The following is a 26,063-nucleotide window of genomic DNA, read 5'->3' as shown; positions in this document are numbered from 1 at the left end:
TGAACACTGGCGATCACGAAGTACAAGAACACACAAAACCTAACACCAAAAAGCTCTATTCTCTCCATAAGCATTCAAAACAAGATACCTTTGGCATTGATTCACTCACAAAAAAAACATAACAAATTACACACTGCAGACACTGACAAAGCCACAGTACTCAATGAACAATTTCAGTCTGGTTTTACCTCTAAATCTCCACTCTCTCTTAAGTCTCTGGCTGAAATGAAGGTACAGGATCTTGAGGATACAGGTAAAGAGATTTCACAGCCACCGTTTAGTCCCCATAATCCAATGCCTGATATTGATATATCTACAAATGGTGTAGAGAAACTCCTTAAAGACCTTGACCCCCACAAGGCTGCAGGTCCAGATCAAATAAGGCCAATACCGTTAGTACTAAAAAATACCTCCAAAGAAATTGCCCCCATCGTCTCTAAATTATTCAGAAAGTCACTGCAGACCTATACAATACCAGATATTTGGAAAATGGCAAATGTAGCTCCTGTTTTTAAAAAAGGCTCCAGATCAGATCCAGCCAATTACCGCCCAGTCTCTCTTAACTGTTTCTTGTGCAAAACCCAGGAACACATCGTCTCATCCAGTATAGCAAAACATTTTACTCAGTCAAATATGTTCTATGATTTGCAGCTTGGTTTCCGAGAAAAGAGGTCATGTCAAACCCAGCTTATGTTAGTAGATGATATGCTGCAGCCTGCGAACCAGAGGAGCCAAGTCGACCTCATATTATTTGGCTTCTCCAAGTCGTTCGATATGGTCAACCATAAAAACTACTCTATAAGCTGCATTTCTATGGTATAAGGGGTCAGACGTTGAAATGGATCAAAAGTTTCATAGACAACAGGTCACAGTCCGTAGTTGTTAATGGGTCCAGGTCCAGTAAAATCCCAGTTTCCTCTGGAGTTCCACATGGTTCGGTCCTAGGACCTCTCCTATTTCTTATCTATATAAACGATCTTCCTGACTGTGTTCGTTCTTCTAAAGTCCTTCTCTTTGCTGACGATACAGCTACTAGTATCTATCTCTCTCTGACAGTAGCCTCTCGCTCTTGTCTTCTGCAACACGACCTGCACCAACTGGAACAATGGGAATCTGAATGTGACATGAAATTCAATCCACCCAAATGCCAAGTAATCCAAATCACAAAACGAAAAACAGCAATTCCCACAAAATACGTCTTGCACAAAACAACCCTTGAAACAGTATCATCAGCAAAGTATCTTTGCATCACTCTTTCAAATGATCTAACATGAAAAATTCACATAGAAATTATTCCCAAAAAAGCAAATCAAAATCTAGCTTTCTTAAGACGAAACATCAAAGTGCACTCAGAAGGGCTAAAGTTAACAGCATACAGGACACTGTAAGACCTCAGTTGGAGTACTGCTCCTCAGTCTGGGCCCCATACACTGGAACTCTCATAGACCAACATGAGGCCGTACAGCGCAGAGCTGCCAACTACGGCCGAATGTCAAGTGTTTCAGACATGTTAGCTTCCCTTCAATGGAGACGCCTTGATCTTCGCAGAATTGACTAACGCCTGGCCATGTTCCATAACATCCTGAACAACCAGGTTGATATCTCTCTTCCAGACTACTTAATCCCTGTCTCTAGATCTTCACGTTCATGTCATTCCTTAGCATTCCAGTATATCCAGACGAAACCAGATTATCATAAATTCTCCTTTTCCCCTAGAACCGTTGTTCACTGGAAGACATTGCCGCCGGACATTGTCGCCATAATATACCTGCTCTGTTTTTAACCTGTTTTTAACCAACCTTCCTTCAATCTTTTATCATCTTTTATTTCTTATCTTACTAATTTCTTGTCGGTTGACGCGCGTCAAGTCTATGTCCCCAATAGGGGTTTGACTAATTGGAAGATAGATACAATGTAGATAACTCTACGAATCGCGGGTGGTTTCGCGCATGTTCTCCATGACGATCTGATAAAAGACAATTCGTCCTCCACCGCTGATTCATGTCGAGAAGTTGGCAATTACTTGCGGAGAACAGGTTTGTACTGATGCAGAATACAGGAACACTGGTTTGTCTAACTGCCCATCTTTACATAACTGAAAATTTGTTGAAAAACGACGCTAAACCTCCCCACCCCGCCGGCTCGAAAACACGAAAACTCGACAAATGTCTTATTTGTCGAGTTTTCGTGTTTTCGCTTTTGGCATCTTCCGTTAGACATGCGCACATCAATTACTGAACTGAACACAACAAAACTGCATGCTAGGAAATATAAGTTTAAGTATAAAACTTGACTTATGTTCTATGTATATTTCGACCGATTACCATTTTATTACATAAAAAGATATCGAAAAACAAATGTCGAATAAGGGGAGCGGTGGTCTAGTGGATAAGGTGTCGACCGCTCAATCCAGAGATCGTGGGTTCGAGCCCCACTGGGGTCACGACCATGAGTTCTCATATGACACCAGTACTGGTTTTTCTAGGAAGCGGACTCGAGAGTGGTTCCAATAAGCTTGAAGCTTTCATCCTGATCGAGCTAAAACAAATTAGTATAAACTATAAGTACCGCACAGTACTATGGCGTTTTTATTTTTAGCAACATGTAAATAAACAACCAGTACTTAGCAATCTCTTTTAAAAGGAAAGATATTGAAAGTAAATTCAATAGTTGGCTTGATCATTTCGTAGTAATAGTTTTGATGGTTCGAACATTGCATCCGTCGTTTTTTTTTACTTTGCATTTTATTTTACTTTGCATTTTATTTATATACTTTGTGTAAGTTTGTTTTTCTCTGATTTCTAATTTATTCACGAAAGCCTCTAAAACATTAGATCATATTAAAGATGAAGCATGTTTAAACATGATTACGTGCTAATAATGACATATATAAGTTAGTGAACAAGTTAGTACTGGATTAACAAACTTGTTTTCGTTGAATCGTATTGAAAACAAAAGAAATCAAATACAGTTTTCAAAATACTTTTTACGGGTCCGGGAATCGAACTCCTGACGAAAAAGTATGAGACGGATACCAATACCGCTCGGCCAACGAGGAATTACTATTTGCAGCGTAAACGTTGTGTATTGACTTAAATTTATGCTATTGTTTTGTCTGTTTACATTTCAAAGCGCCTTATTACTGTGCGATAAAGGTCGAATATCAAAATAATATTTTCTCACAATTTAGACCCCAAAATGCACCAGAGGCCACCATTGCATTCCTATATGTCAAAAATGTCCGTGGGAATACCATCTGACCCCTAAATAGGAGAGCATGACCCCCTCACGTACCTCAAATTTTGTACATAAATGCAGCAGGGACCATCAGTTCATACCTACATTTCAAAAAGGACAAGGGAGAGGTCCTGTGATTCCACTGTCAGGATGGGGTTAACTGTACCTCAAAATATGGACTCAAAAGGGAAAAAAGGACACCATTTTATTCATATGTTTCAAACATTTCCAGGCGGACACGCCCTGACCTACATAACATGAGGGGTTACCCCTTTCTGTACCTAACCTCACTCGGCTCGCCGATGCCGCCTTCATTCTTTAACTGCAGCCGCTGACCGCACCACAATGGAATATTTCTGGAACCGGGTCTGTTATACATACACTTTGTATTCTTAAAACGGTAACTGTTATCTGACATATAATTGTATTGTTTTATAATCTCAGACCTTTAGTGAATATAAATAAATTCTGAATTGACGGTTCTTTTAAATATATAATAGAAAGAAAACTGCTTCTAAAACCCTCTTGCCACTGGTTTCACAATAACTCTACGTTTTATAAGAGATGTCTGAAAAGTATTTGTCGTGTTTTTTGTGTTTTCGCGTTGTCGTGTCGGCGGGGTGAAAACATGGCAACACGAATACACGAAAACTCGACAGATACCTAATTTGTCGTGTCTTCGTGTCGGCGGGGATAAAACGTGAAAGCACGAAAACTCAACAAGTAATGTATTTGCCGTGTTTTCGCCACGCCGACACGAAAATACGAAAACTCGATAGATAAGGTATTTTTCGTGTTTTCATGTCGGCGGGCGAAAACACGACAAAAAAAGAAAAGGGCGCCAACACGACATATTTATACCCGCCACGAAAACTCGACAGATAAATTTATCGCGTTTGCGCCCTCTAAACTAATAAAACGTGTCGTGTTTTCATGTTTTCGCCCCGCCGACACGAAAACTCGACAAATTAGGTTTTCGTCGAGTTTTCATGTTGTCGTGTTTTCGCCCCGCCAACACACCAACACGAAATTGCAGAAATCAGCCACTATACTTTTTTATATTTTAGAATACTTTATAGGACGCACTTTGTGAAAGCAATGATATTTAGATAAAGTAATTTGACCACGTGTCATATTAGTGAGTGCTGAATTAAAAACAAAACAGGAAGGACGGAAAAAAGCTTTACAGAGTTTATTAAAAAAAATCCCTAATTCAAGGACTTTTCCTACAGCACATTTATAGTGGGAGAATAAGAGTAAGTTTGTTCTAACTCATCCCATGTAAGCGTATTTTTTTCTGTTTGTACTTATATATTTTAGCTCGATTGTGATGAAAGCTTCAAGCTTACTTGAAGCATTCTCGAGTCCGCTACCTGGAAAAACCAGTACAGGTGTCATATGAAAAGGCGTGGTCATGATCCCAGTGGGGCTTGAAGCAATGACCGTCAGTATTACCTTCGACGTCAAAACGTTATCAGACATTTTTTTTTTTTTTAAATGCACCATTTGAAAAAGGATGCATTATCGTTCAATTAAGTTAAAAATCATCACAATCTGAGATAGCGAGCCACGTTAAGAATATTCTCTCAGAAATTGCTTTAGACTACGATCGTGAAACATCGTAAAGAAAGATAAGTAGAACTGAATGTTGAGCGAAATAGAATGTAGAACGATAATGATGTGCAGAAAAATATAATTTTCTGTGGCTGAACGGCTGTGAAATAGACTCGAAATTTCGAAACCCGGAAAACACTTCGGCCTAGGATCATGAAAGTTGATAGGGAGGCTTTTCATGACCAGCAGATGACTCCTATTGATTTTGAGGTTAGTAGGTCAAAGGTCAAGGAAACGATGACCTGGAACAGTAAACAGTTTCCGGACGATAACTTGAAAACGTTTGGGCCTAGGGTTGCGGAACTTAATAGGGAGGTTGATAATGACCAGCAAATTAACCCTTTTGGTTTTGAGGTCAGTAAGTCAAAGGTCAAGGTCACAATGACCTGGAACAGTTAAACTGTGTCCGGACGATAACTTGAGAGTCCTTGGGCTTGTGATCACGAAACTTAATAGGGAGGTTTATCATGACGAGCAAATGACACACCCCTATTGATTTTGAGGTCAATAGGTCAAAGGTCAAGGTCACATTGACCAAGAACAGTAGAACGTTTGTGAACAGTGACCAAATGATTTCTGTTCCTTGTGCAATTACTAAATGTATCAAGCTGGTCATTTCGTGTACTACGACATCTTGTTTCCTAAAGATCTGATATGATAATTAAATTTTGAGGTATTAAGTTTATTGAGATATAACCTCGTATTGAAAGTTTTGTAGTTATCAATACACACACAACATAAAAATGCAGAAAATGTTCATATCATATGAACAGCTAAAGGAAATGCGCAAAAGCTGCACGTCTTCGCTGCTTAGTGATAATCGACCGCTGTTTTGACGACGTCCGCGTATAGTCAAGGAGAACGTTCCTTAGATAACGTCGCAGTTGTTCCATCTGGTTAATTGAATGGTTGGGAAGCTGATTTTAATGTTAGATGGCACAAAATATGTGCAATTTTTAATACTGTCTTGTTAGCAAATGGAAAGGAAATTTTAATATAGGAAATGAAAGAAATTTTTTTCGGTGTTCATGTGAAACGATCGACAGAAAAGGATCGGCAAATTAAACAAGAATTGCTAGCGCGATTCATGGATTTGCCGATCCTACTCTGTCGTTCATTTCGCATGAACACCGAAAAAAAATCATTTCATTTCTTAAGTGGTCGCTGTTGCCGCAGAGAGGAGCAACCAAGAAAGCCGAACAAGTATTGTTATTTCGTACGGTGTTCCGTTTGGACAATCGTGACTTTTTATTAATACTTAACCGCGATGCACGATGGTACGATGACAAAAACGCGATAACGAGATGGCACGATGATGAAACAACGATGGTACGATGGTGAAAACGCGATGACACGATGATGAAATCGCGATGGTGCGATGGTACAATGGTGAAATGTCGATGTAATATCGCGTTTTCATCATCGTACCATCGCGTTTTCACCACCGTACCATCGTACCATCGCGTTTTCACCATCGTACCATCGCGTTATCACCATCGTACCATCGCATTTTCACCACCGTACCATCGCCTTCCGGTGGTCATGCGCAGTGGTACAGTATATGTGTCAGTAAAATACAGGCTTGATACAATCTCATTTGCACATTGCACTATGTACCTTCTACATCCTATAGTAACAAGAATAAGCTGAGTTTGAATAATACCATGTGTCTATTTCACCCAGCTTTTTATTTACTTTCATGCATACATAAAATACAAAGAACGTGGCCTTATACTATGTTGTACCTTCAAAAACAAGAATTTAGGTCAGTAGGTAAGACTATTCAAGAGGAGTATTGAAATCTGTATCAACATTACTATAATTATTATTATTACTATACCAGATTCAAATAGCGCCCTTTTCATGATAAATATCATTCAAAGGCGTTTTACTTAGAGCAAACGCAGCCACACAGGGCGCGAAATTCATCCTATACTAGCACAGACACAGAGCGATATGACCAGGCCCAGAGCGACAGAGTGAGTTAAAACAGCGAGATAAAGCCCCCAGAACAGATAGAGAGAAATCTTTTTTAGATAAAGGCCTTACCGGCTAACTTACCATAGCTCTTTGCGAATAGACAGTCTGGTGCTTTAACTTGCCCGGTGTATAGCACCAAAACACGCGAAGCTGTCTTTCCTGGGAAGAACCAGTACATGCCTTAGTTAGATGGGAGACACTCGAGAGTATCTCAGAAGTTTCCAGTGTCTGGACCGGGATTCGCACCCAGGACCTCTGCATTGACAGTCAAGCCTGTTACCACTAGACCGCAGGCCCACCTTTCATACTTGTGGTCCATATTTCTTTGCCAGTGCTTCAAAACAAATAAGTCAATGTAAAACAAGGGATCACCCAGGCGTGGCATATACTGACCCCAGGGTCATGATTTGAACAATCTTGGTAGAGAACCATTAGTGCATGCTACATACCAAATATCTAAGCTCTGGGCTTTATGTTTTCAGAAAAGATTTTTTGAAAGGTTTTCCCTGTATAAGCCAATGTAAAAACGGTTGACCCAGGGGCGCAGTCAATTTTGACCCCAGTGTCATGATTTGAACAAATTTGATAGATAACCACTAGCCAATACTAAATACAAAATATCTAAGGCCAGGGCTTGTGTTTCTAGACAAGAAGATTTAAAACAAAAAATTCTTATACAAGTCCAGGCAAAACGAGAAATCCCTGGGCGTGGCATATATTGACCCCAGGATCATAATTTGAACAATCTTGTAGAGGACCACCAAAGCATGCCACATTTTAAATATCTAAGCTATAGGCCTTAAGTGGTTTAAGACAATAATCTTTTTAAAGGTTTTTGCCTGTACAAGTCTATTCAAACTAATTGCCCTCCAGTTTTAACACCAGGGGAATAATTTTAACAATCTTGGTAAAGAACTACTACCTGATGCTACATACCTAATATCAAAGCCCTAGGCCATGTGGTTTTGTACAAGAAAATTTCCCTATATAAGTCTATATAAACCATCTGACACCAGGGCGAGGCCATATTTTGAGACTAGGGGATAATATGAACAATCTTGATAGAGGACCTTTAAATGATGCTACATACCAAATATCGAAGCCCTAGGAACTTGCCGATATCATTACCGGCAATTATTGCAACACACTGAACGAAATATTTTGATAAGTATACATTTAAAACTACATGGTAAGATATCAATATGTGCTTACGAAATGCATATTATGGAACGCCTTAAATGCCTTGGCATGATAATTATTAGTTTGTTGTGTAGATAAAACAGTTTGTTATGTACATTTACTTGTTTGCCTTGTACATTTCTTAGTTTGTGTTGTGCATTTGCTACTTTGTGCTGTCCAATTAATAGTTAGTCGTGTGCCTTTTCCAGTATATTCGGTACAAATAATAATTTAATATATGAAGAAATATGCATATTTTCACGAAACCGTCCGCGGTAAAATTATACAAGTTACATATCCGTTTAGACAATGTCTGAATTTAATTTATAAAAGTTTTTTCATTAAAATATCTTGTGTTTGTAACATTCTACAATTATTTGAAGTTAATGAAAAACATGGACATTTTACGTACGGAAAAGTACGGAAGTACAGCTTTTTATCTTACCCTTTCACCGGTAGACGGGCGACATGCGATACGACATTATGAAAATGTCGCTTCGTATTGTCGAGTGTCACTTCGCGTGTCGTGTATCGTTTGGAGTTGTCGCGCGTCGACCCTCACCCAAACCCGCGACACGCGACATACGATACGACATTTGGAAAATGTCGCTTCGCGTTGTCGAACGTCGTTTGTGATTATCGCATGTCGTTTGATAATGTCGCCGTCGCGTTTGCAGGGTCGACACACGACAACGCGAAGTGACATCGCGACATTACGAAGTGACATAGCGACAATGCGATACGACGTACGACAATGCGAAGTGACATCGCGTTATATCGTGCTTTTGAAAGGCGACATTTTAAAGTGGATATCGCGACATTGTCGTTTGGGATTGTCGCCGTTACCAACACCCTTCAATCTCGGTAGGGTAATTGGCCAAATGGAGTAGATAACCCCTATTGCCTTTTAGATCAATAGCTTAAGGGTTAAGGATGCAGAGGTTGGAATGATTCCTCTACAGAAAAAAACGGTTTCTTCGGTCACACCTTAAGCCAGTTTATTCCAGTTGTTCCTCAGGTGAGCGACCTAGGACCATTTGGTCCTCTTGTTTACTGTATTTGCCTTAATCTGTGGACAAAAACAGAAAACTGTTGGCTGAATATATGGCATTGTTTGAAATAAAAATTGATTATGTATTTTGTACCAACCTGCGTTCTATAAATGCCCACCAAACCCCGCCTCGTTGTAAGTTAATGTAAGTAAAATCAAATTTGTGACCTACAAATTTTCTTTTTGTTTGAGATTAGGTAGACATAAGCAAATACACGTGCAGAGTTTGATTAAGTTCTATTATGTGAAACGTGATAAAATAGTAGAATTACCAACTTAAGATCGACAAAAATATGAAAAAATAACCATCGGGTCTGCAGAACAACTATTGGTTCTTTTTATAAAATCAATAAAAAATCAAATTTTGAAAAAAATATATTCAAAATAGCATCATATCCAGGGGCAAATAAAACTGAAACAGTGCTGGTGACCTATTATTCTCTTTTTCATTTTGCAATACATCGTAACATGATCTTGCAATACAGAACATTTCATCAAAATCTATTCTTGCGAAAAAAGTCCCGAAACTGCCGCGAGCGTCTTTAAATGTTTCATTTGCTGCTGCCTTGGTAGTGCGATTCAGCATAATCTGCGGCATAATTCATCATCGTTTTGAATGCAAGCAAAAGTGGGATGCACACGTGCCAATCGACTGTGGTTTCGTGCTCAAAATTCTTCACTGGAAATATATTTCGCTTTTGGAATCCAAATAAATCCTCCGTATATTGAACTGCATCCCGGACAATTGGGCTATAAAACATATTGTCGACGGATTGCTGAACAAGCGGACACAACATATCCATTTTTGTCAGTAGGATCACCATGGGAATTTCTGAAAAAATACAAAACAAACAAAAAATCAAAGCCCTGAAATGACTGATAGGCAGTGCTTATTCGGTGGTATTTCTACCGATAGACATGAAGAATCAACATTTCATTGTGTATAGACCGGTCATGATTTGAAAAATGTTGGTAGATGTACACTAGACAATGCTACATGCCAAATATCTAAGCTCTGTGCATTGTGGTTCAAGACAGGATTTGTTAAAGGTTTTCCCGATACAACTCTATGCAAAACTAAGTTTGTCTCAGGGTAGGGCCAGTTTCAACCCTAACCCCCAAACCCTAAACCCTAACCCTAGAGCGGAGTGATTCCGAATATTTGGAACTGGAATATAAACTTCATAATTATTCTAGAATCTGTTTCTGTTTGTTTTGTTGTTTAAAACAGTAGTCCTCTGTTGCTGTCACAGTTACACAATACCAAGATTATAAAATATAAATATTGGACTATGTTTACACGTCCAGAATATTTGTGTGATACGGTCTCAAAAAAAAAATAGAAGGTGGCTGATTTAGAGCTACGGCCAGTTGCTTAAGCACTGGCTAAAAAGTAAATATCATCTCTTCTGAATAAGTTAATTGAACGATAATAAGTTATGATATTGTTCAACATCAGCATGATACATTATTGTACTTTCTACTATGACTCGATCTGATTGTCGGTTAAACTAAGAAGGAGGTCAGGCCCTGTATAGACGGCTGAAGCGCGGACAGGTTAGAGAGCATTATGACGTCCATATGACATTAGATTTCCGCATGATGTCCAGTTCATTTACTATTCGGATTAACGAAGCCAATCATAATTTTTATCAAAGTATTTCGATGAGCTTGTAAGATTAAAAACAATTTAGGCCTTCTTGTTGCTTATCGTGTTGATGAGGCAGTATACCTTTACCTTTGTATATGCGCATGCCCAAACGGAAGCTACTGTGACAATTTACGACAACGTTTACGCCAAACAAAAAGTGTTTGTATATTCATTTTTCTAAAAAAAAAGTAATTTACCCGTCTCTGATCTGATACTTAAGGAGGTAGGTTACCTTGTTACCAGGGTAAATTCAAATTAGTTGAACCGCAGTGATTTTTTGTATTTCGTGTAATTAAATGTTTTAGCTGCTACAATCTCAGTTCCGTTTATCTCTGTCCCTTCAAGTACAATTTTTATCCAGGTTTGAAGTACATGACCCTCTTAAGGTATTTTATATAGAAAGAAGAAGGAAAATGCGGATATTTAACACTTTTCAGTGTATTTTGGTTTCATTGTTATCCGTAGAAGTCTGCATAATTAATAGTTTTACTAGTATGCGCATTAGCTTTCTAATAAAAGCTTAAAATGTATATGTCGCGGGGCTCGTGTTTCCATGGTAACGCATTTTCTCTCATTTTTTCAAGAATTATGTATGAAAACGGGGTTTTCGACGGCTTCAGTGCCATTCTGTTATTGACCAACATGGAATATTTGGGTAATATGATTAGCAAAATACCAAGAACTTTACATGGTACTGTGTTTTTCTTAAAGTTTAGAGTAACCATGGCAACAGAGATGTTTAAAATAGCTTATATGTTGCTTTTTATCGTAATTTCTTATAAAAAATATTATATAAAATTATCTTTCTTGTTAATGTAGCTTTAAAACATCTTATTTCTAACGTTAGTAATATTTTCGTATGAATTGCAGTTAATTTAACAAATTTCACAGCTTAAAATACTTACAGCAGTGCCCGTCGTCTGACATTTTTATTGAAAAATCGTTCTGCATGCTGCTATTATTCTCATGGATATTGTTGAAATGAAAATAAAAAGCCGAAGCTGTGTTCCTTAAATAGACCAGTGTCAACGCTTTTGAATTTTACAATTAGACATATAGGTCACGGGCTTCGTTTCCATGGTAACATCAATTTAATTCAAGACACCACAATTTTATACTGAAATTTGAACAATTTTAGAGCTTAGTTTTAGTATTTAAGTAACAAATTATCAACGGAAATTGGGAAATAGGTATAACAAATCAAACTGCCCAATTTTTATTTGTAAATGACCGTAATAAGTTACCTTTCAGCCAGCTATATTCCCAATCACATCAGTTACTATCACACATTTTCTTACATTCCGCATAACATTTCAATATAATTACATAAAAGAAGCAAAATATTGATCATTTTTCAGAGCAAAAGACTAATAAAAAGTATTTCAGCAAATAATGGCTGTTTAAAAATAGTTCAAATAAAGAAAAAGCACAGAATAACGTACTTTCAAAATAAAAGCTATTAATTTTGCGCGGTAACTGACACGTAACGTCATGACGTCAATGACGTCATTTTAAGGCAACAATGTTTTGAAGCGTTTCTGCGGCAATTCATTCATTATTTCTGCATTATTAAACCATTAAACATAAGATTGGAGGCAGGTTCAAGATTTATTTCCAGAAGAATGGATATACAAACACATTTAGTTTGTCGTAAACATCGTCGTAAATCGTCACGTTAGCTTCCGGTTGGACATGCGCACTTACAAATATCAAGGTAACCTACCTCCTTAACAATGCTGAAATAATGAATAAATTACCTCAAAATTGTTGCATTAAAATGACGTCACCGACGTAATGACGTTACGTGTCAGTTACCGCACAAAATGAATAACTTTTATCCTGAAAGTACGTAATTTTATGTTGGAGCCATTATTTGCCGAAATACTTTTGAGTCTTTCGCTGTGAATGATGATCAGTATTGTGCGGCTTTATGTAGTTATAATTGAACTGTTATGCGGAATGTCAGAAAATGGATGATGGTTCCTGACGTTATTGAGAATATAGATGGGTAAAATGTTACTTATTACGGCCATTTTCAAATAAAATGGGGCAGTTTGATTCTAATAGCTATATTTCCGTTTCCGTTGATAATGTGGTACTTATAGACTAAAACTAAACTCTAAATTTGTTCAAATGTCAGTAGAAAAATAGTGATATCTTGAATGTAACCGTGGAAACGAATCCCTTATACTATACATCCAAATGTAAAAGCGTTGACACTGGACTATCTAAAGAACACAGCATCAGCCATTTTTATCTGCATTTCAACATGAGAACAATAATTACAAGCACAATGTTTTTTCCATAAAAATGTCAGACGAGAGGCACTGTTGTAAGTATTTGAATTAAGCTGAAAAGAACGATTTACGAAAACAGTTTGACGGACGTGATATCACGGTTCATCAAAAATGGACGCCGATAGGAGTTTATCAAGACTTGCATAGAAAAATAAAGATAAAGAAATATCTAAAATGTAAAATACGCATTAAATTTGAAATATGCCGAATTCAATATTAAACAAAATGTCGAAATGGAATCCTATAACTTCAACTTAGGCGCATTCCACCGTAAGCTTTGAAATTTGTTTAAATTAATGCAAATAACACGAACATATTACTTACTTTAGAAACAAAAAGTTTTGAAGCTACAATGAACGAAAAAGATAATTTAAAAAATAGTTTTCTACCGTCTCGATAATCTAGTGGTAGAGCGTCCGCTTTGAGTGCGGGAGGTCGTGGGTTCGATCCCCGGCCGCGTCATACCAAAGACGTTAAAATGGTTCCAGAAGCTCCCTTGCTTGGCGGTCAGCATTAAAAGAGAAACTGGCCTCTTCTTTCATACCCTCGTGGCGATGGATTCCATCAGGAATGAGGTGTCGAGAGTGATTAATATAAGTTGTAGAACTTCTTTCACAATCGACCGTATAAACTAATGGTTTTCAAAGAAATTACGATAAAAACAAGATATGGATATCTGATATGGATAACATCTCTGTTGCCCTGGTTACTTTAAACATTAAGATAAACAGGGTACCATGTAAAGTGTTCGGTATTCTGCTAATAATATTACTCTAATAGTTCGTGTTGGTCCTTAACAAAGTCGAAAAACACGCTATCACACATAGATGTTTAACAAGTATGTCCACGGGCAGAATGTCGAGCCCGCCAGCTGTCAAGAGTGACCTTGACCCTGGACATTGGGACCTGGTTCTTGCGCATGGCTCTCCGTCTCATAATGGTGAACATTCATGCCAAGTTACATCAAAATCCCACCATGCATGAAGAATAAATGCTCCAGACAAACTTCAATTTGACCTTTGACCTCTAACTGTGACCTTGACCTTTGAGATAGGAACATAGTGTTTGCGCATGACACACCTTCTCATTGAGGTAAACATTCAATCCAAATATAAACAAGATTGGTATATGCATGTCAAAGTTATGGTCCGTACAAAATCGGATTTGACTTTTGACCTCCAACTATGACCTTGACCTTTGAGAGGTAAACATTCATGCCAAATATAAACAAGATTGGTCCATGCATGTCAAAGGTATGGTCCGGGCAAAATCGGACGGACGGACGCACACACGCACGGACGCACGCACATATACCGAACCACCAAAAGTGGCGACTATATCGAGCTCTACGCAAGCGGGCTCGACAAAAATGAGAGAAAATGCGTTACCATGGAAACACAAGCGCCGCGACATATATATTTTATACTTATATTAAAAAAACTAACGCGCACACTAGTAAAATAAGCATTTACGCAGACTTCGACGGACGACAGTAAAGCCGAAATACACTGAAAAGTGTTAAATATCCATATTTTCCTTCTTCTTTCAAAATGAAATACCCTTGGAGGGTCATGCATTTCAAACCTAGATAAAAAAAAAATGTGCTTGAAGAGACTGAGATAAACAAACTTGAGATTGTAGCAGCTAAAGCATTAAATTACATGGAATACAATAAATTGTTACAGCTCAACTGATTTGAATTTACCCCGGTAACTCTTTTATTATCACGGCTCTTTGATATTAAACCATACGGGCTAACGCTCTCGTGGTTCAGTTCCAGCGCATCTGAACTCTAAACCTTGATAAATCCGGCGACACTCGAAGGCCTTGATTATTTGTTGAAGTGTATTTTCACGTTATATTTATTTGCAGTGCGACTGGTAATCATTCACTGATAGAGACGAACAATAAACCAACATTCAGTCATATCATATTTTATACAGTCAAACCTGTCTACAAAGACCACCCTTGGGAGAGCCAAAATGTGGTCTTTATTGGGAGGTCGTCTTTATTCACAGGTTAAAATAACTGTAAATGTTAAAATGGGAAACAAAACATGTGGTCTTTAGAGCCAGGTGGTCTCTGTTCAGACGTGGTCTTTAAACACAGGTTTGACTGTAACTTATTCTAATATGCTTGTCTCTGTTAAAACACTCTTATGATAGAATGACTTCATGTTAACGTGCGATGACGTCAAAGGTTTTGTTGCGACCAAGAAAGAGCGCTTCTATATTTTATCTACTGTTTTAGATTAAGGGCATATTAGAATCGAATTAATATATAGCCACTATTAACACTTTTTATGCACTCGGGCGGTAATACGTCGAACGACATCTTACTCCGAGCGTACGACATCTTATCTCGTGCGCACGAGATCTTATCTCGAGTATACGACATCTTATTTCGAGCGCATGACATCTTATCTTTATACACTTGGGCCCTTTGTGTGTATTTAGATCATCAGTTAGAACATATGAACAAATGCATAATTAAGATTAGGGAATTCTCTAGACCTCTAAAAAGGACAGGGTGCTGCTAAAAAGGGACAGGGTGCATTTTGCGCGTTGCGTACTTTTGTCTACGAAAATCATAAGGTAGATTTCCATGGTTTTTTGTTGTAATGTCTACATTGTAAGGTACTACAGAAAGATTTGCAATGAATCTGAATGTCAGGAAAAACATTAATACCTGTTTGTCTATATAACATGCTTATCATTTATAAATACATGCAGTTTGTTTTATGTTTGCATACATTATTTTTGTCTTGAAAGTTTTCTTGGTTAGAAATATACCATAAAGATACTATTGAATAATTTAATAATTCTGGTGCAAATCTGTCATTATACATTAGGTACCGCCTATTCAGATGTTATTTTTACTTTCCTCAAGAACAAGTTCTTCACATCATTTGCATCAGTGCACACAATTGGTCATCCTATCTTTAAAATTAAACGAACATAATTAATGATGTAGGCATTGTAACTGAAAATACAAACTTCAAGTAGGAGCTATCTATATTATATGTATGTGAAGTTAACTGCATCAGAATACAAGGACTGAAAAAAATATTAAAATATCATTTCCTGAAAAAGAGTTATTTGAGCTGAAAAAAAAATGATCCCGGGTGAAATATTTGGAAAAAAATGGAGACAACTCCGCAAAGACTTTATGATAGGCTTAGGTGACAATTGACCTAGTACCTCATGCAAACTATCCACTTTTTACCTCTAATCATGAAAAAAGCATGCATACTTGACACATGGATTAGCAACCTGAATAGAAAACTATGTAAAGATCAAGTAATTGATTGCCCTGGGGAAAGTAGGACATTTTTTGTGGTGAAATTTGTCAACAAACAGACGATTTTTTTTTAAAGTAAAAACCCACAGAATTTCACAAGGTGAAATATGTTGAAAAGGCTACTGCTGGAAAGAGAACAATCTCAACTACCCATACATATGCGTCAAAGTATGGGAAAAATATCTAGAAATAGGAGAAAATCGAAGAAATCAGTTTCAAGACTGTTAGATGCATAACTGTGTAATCATACATGGCATTTATCATAGATAGGTTACTTTTCCTTTGCACTGATATAACATGGGTAGGATTAGGATTAAGAAACGGTGTTCACTCAACAATTTCACTATATAATTAGATTGTTTCCCTTGCGTAAAGAAGGCTTAGGGTAAGTCTCTAAATGATGCCTACTCATACGCTATAACGTGATAACGCGACACCACAAGACACCACAAGACAACATGACACCGGATCGGACAACGTGACACTTATCCGAGGTTGGTTTCGTTTTGCTGTAAGTATTTTTGTCTATACACAATGTGAATCAATGAAAACCAGATTCCTACCAGGTTTCGAGGATAGAAAGAAGCATCTAACGGAATGCTTTCTGAATTAAAAAGACCTCCAACTAATCACACAGATGGCTAATCCTAATCCAAGGCCTGATTTTCATTGTTTTGGATATTGAATTGAAGATTTTTTTCTCATTTCTGAGGCAACAAGCTTGGCATTACCCTCAGTTAAAAGCCCAACATTCTATCTCTTTGTCTGCCAAATTTCCCGGCGAAATCTCCATTACTTCCGAAAATACAAGGTGTTCAAGTTGGATGGGTATACACAAATATTCTGTTTTACACCACATGGTTTGCAGGGAAGGTTCTTACTGACATCAAGTTCTGATTACAAGATTACAACTTGGTAGGAATCTGGTTTTCATTAATTTACACTGTGTGTAGACAAAATTGAAAATATTTACTGCAAAACAAGTTTCAAGTTTTTTCATAAGAACATGGCCCCTAACCGGGGTATGTGCATACATGTTACACAATTGTATTATACATGACTGAGCAATACATATTACTATGAATGGCTATATCCATCTGGGTTTAGACTAATACTAAAACAAAAAAAAACATTAGGGGAGACCGGGGCTAGTGCGGCCCCATTTTAGAAAAATCACAATTTATAAATGGTTTATATAGCTAGATCTCTGAAAAATGTATATTTAAGTAAAGTATTATGGGACTGAAGTACTCCCGCTATTTCTTATAGTGTTTCTCTATCTTCATACGGGTAACTTCTTCTCAAAGTGATCTGGTCAAGGTGACCGAACTTGCCCCGCGAGGGAGCAAGTTTAGCCACCCGACGCGGCAAGTTCGGTTGGTAGAGACTTTATTATGCAATGTTTGTATATCGCGGAACCTATCTGTACAATGACACATTAAAACATATTTATAACCTTAACATCATATAGCTTTATTACTTTGAACACCAGCATGTGTATTTATATTAACATTGAACATGAACTTGAACATTGAACGTGAACAATTAACTCTTCCGCAAGTCTAAAGAATCATGAACGTGAAAAAATCCGTTTCACTGTCTCAATATAAAATCTACTTATTTTTTCATTTTACTCTAATCTGTATCGGAATCACAGGACTTTATGACACTTGTAAAAATGCCTGCTGTGTCTGCACATTCCGTGTACTCTATCCATTCTTTGTTGGGTCTACTGTTGGCCCAGCTCTCAAGACATACTAAACAAAATTATTCATCATCACTGTCTGAGTTTTATTTTTGTTTTCTGGTCGATTTACTCTTTAAATTGATTTTTGTTTTGCTTTTTTTGGTTTATTAGACTTCGGTAGCCCTTTTGTCTATTTCGTTGCTTTGTATGACTTGCTTTGTGGAGTCTTCCGCTTCGATTTACGTTTCTCTTGCTCCTGTCTTAAGGATTTTTTTTTTCTGGGGTATCGGTAAAGATACAGTCTTTCTGCAAATCCTGTTTCCGTATGATATTTTGCGTGTCGGTGCCTTCGGATGGGGTTTTACCGTATCAGGGGAAAGCTCCATTTTTCTGAAATAGGTGTAGAGGGATAGATCATTCTACTACTTGAGCAGCTTGTATTGGCAGAGGCAGAAGGTTCCTCTTGAGTATTACCACTAGAATCACTCGATTTGATAGATAATGAGTTAACTTCCATTGGATCATTGGAACTTTTATTGATTACTGGTACTTCTTCACAATCATCTGTGATTTCTGATGTTTTGAAAACAGCACCACTGTAATGTGCGTCAGCACCAGTACCTTGCAATATCAAATGTATAGTGCATTGAGCTTCTACTCCGGGGATGCCAGGGCGCAAAATCAGTTCATTTGACGCGCCACACACTTCTCTGATAACAACGCCTTTCATGCTCATTGTATTACAGAGAACACTGTGGAAAAGATCACACATGTTATTGTCATACTGTTTTTCTTGTATGTACTTCTGGAATGCAACCATCATGTCCATGTCGCCCGATATTGAGAAGTCCCGATAGAGTGCCTGATTAGTGCAAATTTCTTCAGATAAATACTTTTACAATTCTCGGGCTGTAAAATCCTTATTTTCAGCAGCATACAGAGATGAGCTAACAGCATAGTGGAGGCCTCTTACTGGTATGGCCGAAATGCTATGTTCTCGAAGGTAGCGATTTAAGTCTACATTTCTGTCAGTTCGGGTACTACCTACTTGTTCTGAATCTGTATCTCGATCATCGGAGCTGTCAATAACTTGTTCTGCTATAACTGCCAGCTGTGTGTGAATCTGCATTAACTGATCCGGATTCTAACGGTCTATCTGTTTCGTCTGCCGGCATGAAATCTTCATCTGTAAATATGTCAGTGTTAAATGGGACAATCCCGGCCTTCTGACTAGATATGTCTGACATATTTAATTCTCTTTCCAAGGTTCACATAAAATACCAGCGATGTCATAGATCGATATTGGCTTCCCTGGATGGTTGCGTAGCCAGTTACTCCGAAACATTGACAGTTTTCTTTTCAGAGGTCCGAAGACCGACAGGTCCTGAGACTGCAAATGATGGGAGCAGTGCGGAGGAAAAGATAACATAACTATACCGTTCTCCTTGGCATAGTCCAGGGCATCTATAGAAATGAGAGTCATGGTTATCCAGCAAAATGAGCACTGGTCTGTCTATCCTTTGTTAGTTTTACATGTTACACAAAGTGTTTCAGAAGCAGAAGAAAGTTGTCTTCTGTCATCCACCCAGACGGATGGGCAGGAGTTGTGTCCCTTGGATAAATATGGCGTCTTATTTTTCACGTGGACAATTTTAACTTTAAAAAATAGAAATGGGAGTGGATATAAATGAGTGGCGTGCTAAAACTTGATGTTTTATGCAGCCTAATAAGACTGTCTTTCGTTTGGCTACTTTAACTGTGCCGAAAAGTGCTAGTACATTGTGTAGTTTGATTTTGAGAGTTGTCACGTGCTTATCACTTGTGTTGATTCTGAGTGGGGATGTGGAATGTAACCCAGGACCTCCAAAAATTGACAATTCTCGTAAGACAGGCCAACAGAGATCTAATCCTTGGGGACTTGGTGCTTCAGGTGGAGCCACAACTGGACCCATGAACCATAAAGGTGGTAACGATGGAGTTGTTACACGTCAGCGATCGATATCATCATTTACGCTTTCTCAGCCCCCATCGCAGGCTACTAGTGAAAGGCGTAACTCATCGGCCTGGACAGATTAGCCTAGATTCCAATGTTGTAGACAATGCAAGTATGTTTGACTTTTTGAGAGATATGAAAAGAGACCTTGATAAACAGAATGATCGAGTGGTGTCTGATATCAGTCAGATAAATACAATAAATGACTCTATGTTCTCTACCATTCAGGATTTGAAACGAGATAATGATACATGAAAAAAAGACAATGCTGAACTCAAGCGACAAGTTCATAGTATGCAATCTAGACTGGATCGCTTTGAAAGTTACTCTCATCGTAGTAACTTAAGAATAAATGGGATTTCTGGTAAAGTTGATGAGAAATGGTCCATCACTGAAGAGAAGGTGCGTAATTTTATGCGTAATACATTGAACTTTGATGATCAAGCTGATCAGATCGATATTGATAGAGTCCATAGATCTAGATCACGAGATGAAGAAGCCTCAACCATTGTTGTATGTTTTACAAAACTAAAAGATTGTAATCTCGTTATGAAGCGTGCAAGCTCTGTGCTTAAATCAACATCAGGTGTTTCTGTTCAACAAGACTTTACTGATCGTATTAGACGACACAGGAGAATACTTGGCGAACGTATGTTATCTGAACGCCAAAAAGGAAATTATGCGGTAGTTAGGTATGATAAACTTTTTATTAATGATACTATCTACAAATATGACGATGACACTCAGAATATTGTGAACATTGGTAAACGAAAATTTATAAGGCGACCACGTGTTGGAACACATGGTCATGTAAACACAGCTGACAATCGCGCACCTAGATTGAATGATATTCAGGATAACTCAGATGACGTCAGTGCATTTGGAGCACGTGATCACCCATTTGATTTCTCTCAACCAATAAACGCTTTGTTGACAGATGACGCAGTTCATTCAGATACTAGTGCGGATGAATAGGGATTAGGCCGAGGCATACCAAATGACAGTTCCCAGAAAAAAGACATAAACATTGTAACGTGGAATATTGCTGGTTTAAACAAATATGCAAATGATAATGACCTTAAAAAATTTTTATGTTCATTTGACATTATTAATTTATGTGAAACATGGAGTAGATCTAAGGGAGAGTTTGATAACTTTATAGATTCTTATGTACACTATGATTATGTTAGACCATTCCAACCTGAATCAATACGCAATAGTGGAGGAATTAGTGTGTTTATTAGCACTGCGTTACAAAAGCTAAATATTATTGACCGCATCTATGAAAACTTTGACAATTGTGTGGTATTATATTTTAAATTATCCTCCATTTTTAAAGCTAAAGATGTTATTATGTACTTCACTTATGTCTCACCTGAGGGCTCATCTTTTTATAATGATAAATTAGAGAAGGATGGTATTATAAGCATACAATCTGATCTAGAAACAATAAAGTTGGAATATCCAGACACACTTTTATTTTTGACAGGCGATACAAATGCTAGGACAAAAGACTTTCTAGATTTTATACCTGTTGATAATTTAGATTATATTTTTGGAGATGTTGCATACGAGGGTAGCAATTTTGACATTTCACGAAACAATAAAGATAACTTAAGGGGAAATAATTTTGGTATTTATTATGAATCTGGAAGTAAGATTCGTTCTAGTCGTATACCTTATCGCAGTTCCCAGCCTCCATGGTGGGACGTGGAATGTGATAACCTTAAAGCAGCTAAGTACTCCGCATTGCGTAAGTTTCGTATGTCTAGTTCAAGTGATGATTTGAGAATATACAAGGATAGGCGAAATGACTTTAAAAATGCATGTAGTAGGAAAATGGCCGAATTCCAACGTAGTAAAAGACAGTCGCTTATAGAAACTAGAGATAATCCTACAAAAATGTGGAAATTGCTCAAACAGTCACGCACAAATAAGGCTGCTGATCCTAGTATAACAACAAGTGAATGGCATAACTATTTTAGTTCATTGCTTTATGATGAACAGAGTGAACCAGTTCAATTTGATCCAGCATATATTAATATGGATGAAATTGTTTAAATGAGCCATTTTCAATTGATGAAATAAGGTATTCCATTACAAAGTTGATAAATGGTAAAACCTGCGGTATTGATGGTATTCCGTCAGAATTTTTTAAATATACTAAGGTTCTCATAGCACCATATTTACATGCTCTGTTTAATAGAATTATGGAAACAGGTAGTTTCCCAGATTCTTGGGGTAGAAGTATTATTTGTCCTGTACACAAATCTGGATCGACTGGTAATCCAGGAAATTATCGGGATATTTCTATAACAAATGTCACGTATATGATATTTTCAGGTGTTGTGAATAAGCGACTTTATGACTGGGCTGAAATGAACAGTAAAATTGATGAATCTCAGGCTGGTTTTCGGCATGGGTACTCTGCGGTAGACAATATATTTCCATTACAAGCAATGGTACAGAAATATCTCTCCAAAAAGGGTGGTCGTTTTTATTGTTTATATGTAGATTCCGTAAGGCCTTTGACAAAATAAATCACTGCAAGTTATTTGAATCACTAGAAAGGAAAGGTCTACATGGTAATTTCCTCCATTTACTAAAGGTTATGTATAGTAATCTGCAATCTTGTGTTAAAACAGTTAATGGTGGGACTACAGACATTTTTCCATGTAACATCGGAACAAGACAAGGGGATAAGTCAAGTTCAACAATCTTTACATTATTCATTGATGAGTTAACAACCCTTTTGCGGGAAAATTGTGGGTCAGGTCTCTTTATTACTAATGATATTCCTGATATCATATGTCTATTATTTGCTGATGATGTAGCAAACTGTAGCAACAGCAGTTAAACTACGTAGATATGTTTTGTCAGAGTACTGGTATGGAGGTAAATCTTGATAAGACAGAAATTATTGTCTTCCGTAATGGTGGCATACTTAGGAATTATGAAAAATGGTTTTTCAGAGGGAAAGTAGTTAATATTACCTCTGTTTATAAGTATATGGGATTATTGTTCACACCCAAATTATCTTGGAGTTCTGCACATGATAAGTTGGCTGCTCAAGCTCAGAAATCCATATTTTCAATTATTCGCTATCAAAAACCATTTGGATATTTCCCTACGCACGAATTGTTTAAGATTTTTGATGCGGTAGTGAAACCAATTTTATGTTACGGGTCTCAAATTTGGGGGTATCAGTATTCTCATATTATTGAAGCTGTGCATAACAGCTTTTGTAAGAAGCATCTTCGTGTAAATATTACTACTAATAATTGTATTGCTCTCGGGGAATGCGATCGCCTCCTTTTATGTATAACATATTTTACAAATTGTATCAGGTATTGGTGTAAATTATTACATATGGCAGAAAACAGAGGCGGATATGTTGGGCTACTAAAGTAAAAAAAACATGCTGTATACATATGGTTTTGGATATGTCTGGATAGTACAAGATATAGGTGATGTCAATATGTTTATTCAAGTGTTCAAACAACGCTTATTAGATTGTTTTAGACAAAATTGGCATAATGATATAAACAGTTCAAGCCGCTGTGAACATTATAAACACTTTAAAACACTACTGAATACTGAACGATATCTGCATCTTGATATAACTTTAAAATATAAAATTGCTTATGCGAAATTTAGATGTTCAAACCATAAGTTTAGAATTGAAACAGGTAGACAAACGAATATCCCTCGGGATGCAAGAGTCTGTCAGTACTGTGTAGAAAACTTCCATATAAATGTTGTAGAATGTGAATTTCATGTATTTTTCCAATGTACAAGATTCGATGCAATTCGTAATCAATATCTATACAACTGGTATACATTAGGTACTACTGTAAACGACTTTTATGAATTGTTAAAAACTGATAACCCTGAAAAAATTAAGAAAATAGCAGTGTTTGTTCAACATTTATTGAATACATAGATTACACATTTTGTTAAAGGGAGAATACTTTCTTTGTGTAATATCCAATATACCTAAAAGAGTTGTCTTTCTTTGGTAGACCAGGCCCCAATTTCGCGAGGAAACTTGGGTAGTTGCTTGTTTGGGTCTGTTAAAATTATGCTGCTGCTTGACTTATTGTTATTTCATGTTGATTTTTTCTACAACAATGTATTTGTAGCTAAATTATACTATGGTTAGTAGTTTTTGTCTGTAGTACTTATTTCAGTCAAGCAAATATCACGTTTCTACTTAAGCACGATATAACAAACTTAAGTGTTTTCTTGGGTATATTTCTTATTTTTATACTTCGTTTTCTTTAAAATTCAGAATTGTTGTCTTTTAATTTATGGAATGGTCATATATGGTTCTGTTGTAGCTGAAGGGGTCGACATTGAAGACACGTAAAGAGCTAACATAGACATTTGAGATAACAGACTTGGATGGGTATTGCTTGGGGGGGGGGTTGTTGTTTTTTCGGAAAATTGGGGCCAGGTTCACAAACTACATGTCTATACTTGTATACATAAGCATCATTAATTACAAAATTGAAATTAGAAATGAAACAGGGAGGCATTAATATACTCCTTATACAAATATCTGTCAGCACTTCATAAAAAAAACATTGAAACATTGAACCTTATATTGATGTTGTTAAATATGAATTTCATGCTATTTTTCCTCTTTTTCTAAAGCCAAGATTGATTTGATATAATTAGTAATCAGTATTTATACACCTGGTACACATTGGTTCTACAGTATCTTTTCTACATTGTAGAATAGCAGTGATAGTCTAACATTTACAAAATATATGCATTATTGATGTGAATGTTAAAGGGAGAATACTCTCTTGATTTAAACATGCATTATTAAAAGAGTTGTCTATCTCTTAAATGCTGGGTGCACAACCACATGTCTTATTACTTGTATGTTTATGTATTGTGGGCCGGTGGCCTTTAATTACAAAATAAAATTGTTGACTTGACTTGACTACCTTGGAGCCAGCTGGTGCTCCAGTGAGAAAATGATCTCTGAAATTGATGCGTGGATAAACAAGTAACGGTGGAACTGTGTTACCGCTTGCTGATACTACTACACATAGAGTGACTAGTTGCCCTCTCTCAGGTGATGTCAAAGATCCTATTTGCTTTACACTAGTAACCGCTGCGACTGTTTTTGGTTTCACCAGAGTCACGACTCCTGTCTCATCCACATTCAATTTGCTACATACGTCGAACGTGTGTCTGTCCATCACTTCAGCCAGTTTTGTGAAGAATTCAGATACATCAGTTTTATTGAACGCTGGCGCTCTAGCAATGCTTGTTGCCTCTGGCGTCCTCAATAAAAGCTCCGAATGATGCTTCAGGAATGAAGAGAACCAGTCAGCACCTGCTATTTCTTTTTCAGACCACGACGCTGGCTTCTTAATGTTATACTGCTTCGCGCATGCATACGCTAAATGTCAAACATCTCTTGGACAAAGTCCAAAGTAAATTGACGATGCGTGCTTTAAATACGCCACAAGTATATAGTCCTGCTCATCGGTAAAATAGAATAAAGTGGAAACTTCACAGGTCGCTCAACTCGACAAAAACGAAAATGTTGCAGGCTCGATTTGATTGAACCTGTTCATGGACGGTAGTGGAAATGCATACTACGGCTGACCGTGGTACACCAAACAATTGACTTCTTTTCTTGTACCCATCAGAAGTACTGTTGTAGTGACCTAACACTTTTCTCAAAGCTTCTTCTGACGTGGTGTCGCCCCTTTTCCGCTTGTCCGTACACACGATGGTGTAAATCTGAAATATATAAATAAAAATTATATATTATAAATCAAATCATAATTACATGTAGATCTTTAGCGACTGTTTCAAGACTAAAACTAAACAGCAACACTCAAATGCAAATCTAACCCACGCATGACTATAATTCTACTAGACGTTAAAAGTTTGCTGATGAAAATCTTCACATAAATATCAGACATTGTTTTAACTTGCTAGATCTGCATGTGAACAAATGCTATAATGTATAAATGTGAGAAATAAAACAATAACCATTAGTAAATTATTCCGGGAAATAGTGTTAGTGCGGGGCAAAAGGCCGAATTAGC

At 37.2% G+C, this 26,063-nt stretch overlaps 1 protein-coding gene across 1 annotated transcript; it reads left to right on the top strand.

The window, feature by feature from the left end:
* Nucleotides 1-22,199: 22,199 nt before the first annotated feature.
* On the top strand, nucleotides 22,200-24,358 carry LOC128551895 (uncharacterized). Its single transcript, XM_053532842.1, has 3 exons — nucleotides 22,200-22,451; nucleotides 22,824-22,884; nucleotides 24,330-24,358. Exons 1-3 carry the CDS (start codon nucleotides 22,200-22,202, stop codon nucleotides 24,356-24,358), a joined length of 342 nt encoding a protein of 113 aa, XP_053388817.1.
* The last annotated feature ends 1,705 nt before the right edge of the window (nucleotides 24,359-26,063 follow it).

Source organism: Mercenaria mercenaria, unplaced genomic scaffold, assembly GCF_021730395.1.
Source record: "Mercenaria mercenaria strain notata unplaced genomic scaffold, MADL_Memer_1 contig_1812, whole genome shotgun sequence".
Classification (NCBI taxonomy): Eukaryota; Metazoa; Mollusca; class Bivalvia; order Venerida; family Veneridae; genus Mercenaria; species Mercenaria mercenaria.
Note: the sequence above shows the minus strand (reverse complement) of the source record. Positions and strands in the feature narration are given on the sequence as shown.

Excerpts from the sequence above, each read along its gene's own strand:
- LOC128551895 (XM_053532842.1), top strand. The coding sequence starts at position 22,200 with ATGGAAACAGGTAGTTTCCCAGATTCTTGGGGTAGAAGTATTATTTGT. Across the intron at positions 22,452-22,823 it reads TATTTCCATTACAAGCAATG|CAAACTGTAGCAACAGCAGT; the intron begins GTACAGAAATAT and ends CTGATGATGTAG. Across the intron at positions 22,885-24,329 it reads GTCAGAGTACTGGTATGGAG|CTGAAGGGGTCGACATTGAA; the intron begins GTAAATCTTGAT and ends GTTCTGTTGTAG.